General features: G+C 36.9%; 1 protein-coding gene across 1 annotated transcript; it reads left to right on the top strand.

The window, feature by feature from the left end:
* Positions 1-627: 627 nt before the first annotated feature.
* On the top strand, positions 628-2435 carry tcf21 (transcription factor 21). The gene is made up of 2 exons (XM_084099528.1): positions 628-1224; positions 1964-2435. Exons 1-2 carry the CDS (start codon positions 784-786, stop codon positions 2051-2053), a joined length of 531 nt encoding a protein of 176 aa, XP_083955654.1. The 5' UTR covers positions 628-783; the 3' UTR covers positions 2054-2435.
* Positions 2436-5859: the final 3424 nt, after the last annotated feature.

Below are 5859 nucleotides of genomic sequence, written 5' to 3'. Positions count from 1 at the left end.
TTTTAATAATAATTATTATTATTATAACAATAATAATACATTATTATTAATAATGTAAAAAGTATTTAGAAAAAAATGCCATATTGCATTAATATGTGTGAAGATAAATTGGAAATACAGAAAAAATAATGAAAACAGTTGTTGTACTCTGGTCTTTCTACACTATTTCTTTGAAATTAAGAATTTAAGAATTACATTTCTTGTCATTGTTTCTCAATACGTTGTCATTTCCGTTGTCTCAATTTCAATTATTATTAAATATGAAGGTCGAAAAAAGCTTAATTGTGCTCGACATTTTTTTTGTCTTTATTAAAAACATTTACAATTATTTTAACTAGATTTAAAAGTATTTATTCTGTTAAATGAATGGGTGCTTATTGTGGTTGTAATGTCATTATATTCCTGAAACTAATATAGCAAATTATTCCGAATAATCTGAATTAATGCACAGAGAAGTAAAATCACAATTTGAGATTTTCTGTTTCTGCTATACATGATAAATGACAACTACATCGCAGCAAAACTGGTGCATAATTGTATTATCTGAGCAGGTTTAGTCTTTGCTTCCACTAGGAGTATCTTGCCGCGTGCGGGGGCACGCCCCTGAGCACGAGAGATAAATGGTAAGATCCTTTAGCTCGTGAGTTACAAGTTACGGTCATCCTCAAGCTCGCGCATGACACGTTTCAACTGAAGGCAGTTGCGTTATCTCCAGGTCCATTCAGAGAACCACTACATCAAATCAGTCCTAGTTTTCTCCATCATCCTCGTCTCCAGCTAAACATGTCCACCGGCTCCATCAGCGAAGTGGATGAATTTCACGAGTCCGAGCTGCTGGATGGTCTTTTGAAATTCGGTTCCGGTAAAGACCCGGGGACATCAAACGAGAGCACGGAGGACAGCTCCAACTGCGAAGGGGCATCGGTGACAGAATGTACGGGAAAGAGGCGCAAATCAGCCGCCATGCGCAAATCAGCGGCCAATGGTGTGGCCCAAGAGGGCAAGCACGTCCAGAGGAACGCAGCGAACGCGCGCGAGAGAGCGAGGATGCGCGTGCTGAGCAAAGCCTTTTCCCGGTTGAAGACGACTTTACCGTGGGTTCCGCCGGACACCAAGCTCTCCAAGCTGGACACCCTGCGACTGGCCTCCAGCTACATCGCGCACCTGCGACAGATACTCGCCAATGACAAATACGAGAATGGCTACATACATCCGGTCAACCTGGTGAGAGACTTTTTTGAAAATTGGCACCAAAAAAAATAGCAAGATGCGTTTATGGTCTACTCTATATAGTAGCCTATGTACAATGTAAAATGTTTACATAATTAACAACATATTTGTTTCCAATCATTTAACAACAATTTCTGCCACCGTTTTTATGAGCTTTCAGAATTTTTCAAATGGTCGAAAACTTTAATTCGGTAGCCTACTTTGATTTTACTTAAAGAATGCAGAAAGTAAAAAAAAAAAAGTTTTCCATTTTAGTATGTTGATTTGTTTATAGTGTATAAAGGTAAATTAGCAGCCCTAAAATTATAGCATGTTCTGAAAAGCCTTCAGAAAGATTATTTTCATGACCGAATAGTCTACCACCTTGCTTTTTTTTTTGCTATTTCAACACTAAACATTTATTTTCATGATTTATTGCAACTTTTGTGGTTCAGATAACTTAACATAATATAGTTTCTATTTATTTAAATCAATCTCCTTTGTTGTATTAACTAACAATAAACTATCATATTTTTTTTTTTTTTACAGTGAATAGGCCTATAGTTTATAGACGGTTACAGTATTTTGACAAAATGGTATGAAATATCATCTGTGTATAATCTCGAGGTAATGTTTACCATATATATAAAATTAAAAAGCAACCGTATATAGGCCTACGTTTTTCAGTTATTTGACGTGCTTACTAATTTTAAGCTTTCATTAAAATTACTTTCATTCATATGTTTTTCCACAGACGTGGCCGTTTATGGTGGCGGGCAAACCAGAAAATGAACTTAAAGAAATGCTGAATTCTACACGTTTATGTGGGACTACAGCTTCCTGAGACAACAGATGGACTTAAAAACATGGACCTGTTTTAAATATTTTAGTTAAAAAAGAATAACATGTCATCTCCTATCCAAACACACGAGTGGGAATAACTGGGGACAACATCCTCACTCGCATTCCTGTAAAGAGAAATTGATATCTATTTAAATATTCACACTTGGGCCTTGCTGGTTCAAGGCAACAATGTGTGATTTTTTTTATTCCGCTGTTTTTATAAATATTCTGTCATCACTTTTTTTATTTTTATTAAAAAACACCAGAAATCATTACACGTATAGGGATTTGGTGATAATATGGCGCGTGACATGCACGCGCCTTAGCTGTTGGCATCAGAATAGGCTAATTGTAAATAAAAATACTATTGTTATAGTTTCAAATGATGCAAGTTCCCTCTTTGATCGAGCATGGACGGAGAGTTCATGTTTATTCACTTTGCTTTGACCTGTGTGAACCTTGTTATCATTTCGCCCCACCCTTTTCTCTCAAGATCTCTGGCGAGAGGACATGTCACCCTGCCACCCTGCCAGCAAGAGATAACATGATTAATTCCCTTAATCGGAAGAAACGTAAACCTTCTCTTTATCATGATATATCTGTCATCAGATAAGCATAGCTTTAACCGTTTTGGAAATCAGAGAGAGCGCTACTAATAGTGATCTAGAAACATAGCCTCTGCTAATTCCCCCGACTCTGAAAAATATTTCCCTTTTTTTAAGTAGTCATGCCTTAACAAAATGTAGGCTGACGTGGTCCGTGTTTAAGGTCAGTTGTTTTTAGACCAGTAAATCGCGCGGCTCTTAATCTCACTGTGCAGCCGTTGTTTAATTTCGCGCGGGGTTGTGACCGTTATGTTTATAGCGCGCGGACAGATATTTATGCGTCACTCCTCTGAGGGGAGCGAGTTACCCGGAGTTACCGTTGATGGGACGTCCGATGTCACAGCCACGCCGCGGCCTTAAAGCTTAGAAAAACACTGCCCCCGCGCTTATAACTGTATTCCACATTAAACTAGTCATCACTGTTCTCTCACAGAATTACAGAAATCCGCGCGGTGAGACAAAACGGTTTGATGGCGCAAGACAATAACAAGCTCGCCGCCACCATCCATCACGCGCTGTTATTGTAAGGAGAGTCTGAGGGGTGATCTGTGCGAGACTGAGAGCGAGGGAGGCTTAAGCACACACACACACACACACACACACACACACACAGACAGACACAGGGCAATAAAGCAGCTTTAAACATTGTGAAATCTTTTGATAAATCTTAAAATGAAATATGATAGAAATACTTTCCTACTTACAGAGTAAGAGTTCTTAAATGTGATGTTTCGGTTACTTTAACTGCCACAGCCTATTTAGTTATAGGCCTTCTTTAGTCTATTTTTTCGTTAAGTTTTGACGTTCAGTGTTGGTATTTACTTGAGCATATTTTAAAGGCTAACCCAGGCAGGATATTAACGTACAAATTATTATTTAAATAGAGCTGTCATGGCGCCAATTTGTTGACCTGCCTTCAAGGCTAATGTAGGTTCCCTCACAAATTTCCTATGGGTTTTTTGGATGGTGGATTATGATTGATTTTTTACAGTTAGCTACAGCACACACACACACACACACACACACACGTTATATTGTCAACTTAAGTTGCTAGCAATTCTTCATGAACATAAACTCACTTGTGATTATTTAGCCCTTATTATACTTGAAATAAGCTTAAATATTCAAAAAAGACATTTTTAAAAATGACTGTAATTTATGTTGTAGAACAAAGCAACAAAGTCTCTTTAAGTTATGTTAGTCACAGGCTTTATTTTACTATATATTAAAAAAAAAAATCCCCAGAAAAAAATATATATCTAAAAACCCAGAGGGAACAATAAAACATGATATTCTCTTTGTCCTTTGGACTACAAAGCACGCTGAAGTTATAGCCTACATTAATATTATTCGTATTACATTGGCAATTACAGATGCAGTTTTATAAAATTTAAGCAACATAGCAGTAACTTGTAGATTTGTTTATGACAACCGAGAAGGATTTTTGCTTACACTTTAGATTAGGGTACAATTCTCACTATTAACTAACTATTAACTACGACTTTTGCCTCAATAAACTCATATTTACTGCTTATTTATAATTAGTAAGGTAGTTGTTAACTTTAGGTATTGGGTAGGATTAGGAATGTAGAATAAAGTCATGCAGAATAATGCATTAATATGTGCTTTATAAGTGCTAATAAACAGCCAATATCCTAGTAATATGCATGCTAATAAGCAACTATAGTTAATAGTGAGAACTGGACCCTAAACTAATGTGTTACCGGATATTGTCTGTAAAGATTCTTAGACAATTTTCTGTTGTTGATTTTAGAGCGTTCTTTTATATAATTGTCTCAATCTGCTGAAACAAGAAAAGTGATATTTTCAATAAAAACGTTTAGAAGCACAACAGAGGATGTCAAATATATATCTCATGCTAATAAGTTTTATGGGACATATTTTTTTCTCACGGGACGCGGGAATGCTCTCCAGGCTATAAGAGAATAAGACACAATTCTCTCCTTCGTCATCTTTTTATGTCATCACCTGAAAACCAAAAGAACGTCTTTTTATTTTTATTTAAAGGAGTTCCCCTTATTTCCTGTGCGAAGCGCACGTTCGTCGTATATATATCATCACGGATTAGTCCAGTCGCTCCATCAGCGCAAGACCACCGCAGAGAACACTGAACAGTGCCCGGGTCAGCTGCGCTCTGCCCGGCAGCGGGAGGAGGAGGAGGAGCCCGGGAGGCTCGGTCATTAGAAAGATGAAGTGGACCCTGGTTTCCCATGTGCTGCGAGAATATGGCTAATTGTTTTGTTGGACGGCTGCCCAAACTTCTCTTTTATAGAGATTCTAAAGTCTCTTGAGAGAGAACATTGGCATGTGGTCTAGATGCACATAGTACTCTAAAACTAGATAAGAGTGCGTGTGTGTCAGCTATATTTTATGATGAGCATTAGACGTTGGTTTAAAGCAGCTATAATGTTAAACTGCTCGTGTCTGGATTGTATCTGATCTGTTATGTCACCCTTCACTCAAAACTCCGTTCCTTTAATCGTTTTTTTTTCTAGTGGCTTAACAACTTCATACTACAATAGACATAAAGCAATACAGAAACTAAATGACCAAGAACGTTTAGAATGCCCTTTTGTGAGCAATTTTGTCTTACCGTCTGAGAGAAACTGCATCAATCATGATGACACAATAGATTTCAGCACCTAGACACTGAACAGCGACTGAAGAGCTCAATCAGTCTCGCTACTGTAGGTTAGGTTACATCAGAGACGTGGAAAACAACAACACTGCAGCAATGCATTCACTTTGCGAGCTGGATTAGGACCAAGTGCATGCAGAGTAAGGAAGGCACAAATACTTACAATGATTTTGTTTTAGTACACATGCTGATTCAAAGAGAAGCATATAGCCTATATAGTAGCCCACTTAAAAAAATCAACCCACTAAAACAGAAAAATTTAAAAAAGAAAAAGATTAATTGTGAATTATTAATTGTTGATTAATAAATCCAAAGTGCTGCCAAACTGACAACCTGCATGGTGCTGATTTGCTCTTTTTGAAAACTCATAAAATCAAGTAGAATGTCATAAATGATTGTTCTGTGTATCTATAAATGATGATATGACAAAAATAATTATTATAATACTCTGATTTTTTTTAAAAACTTTAACGTAGTGGTGTTTTAATAAATAGGGATATAAAATAACACTGCTAAAATAAGCAAAAAGCTGTAGGTTTTCAC

The sequence above is a fragment of the Abramis brama genome, assembly GCF_963993115.1.
Source record: "Abramis brama genome assembly, chromosome: 22".
In the NCBI taxonomy this organism is placed as follows: Eukaryota; Metazoa; Chordata; class Actinopteri; order Cypriniformes; family Leuciscidae; genus Abramis; species Abramis brama.
The sequence above is the reverse complement of the archived record's forward strand: the minus strand, read 5'-3'. Positions and strand labels throughout refer to the sequence as shown.

Excerpts from the sequence above, each read along its gene's own strand:
- tcf21 (XM_084099528.1), top strand. The coding sequence starts at position 784 with ATGTCCACCGGCTCCATCAGCGAAGTGGATGAATTTCACGAGTCCGAG. Across the intron at positions 1,225-1,963 it reads ACATACATCCGGTCAACCTG|ACGTGGCCGTTTATGGTGGC; the intron begins GTGAGAGACTTT and ends GTTTTTCCACAG.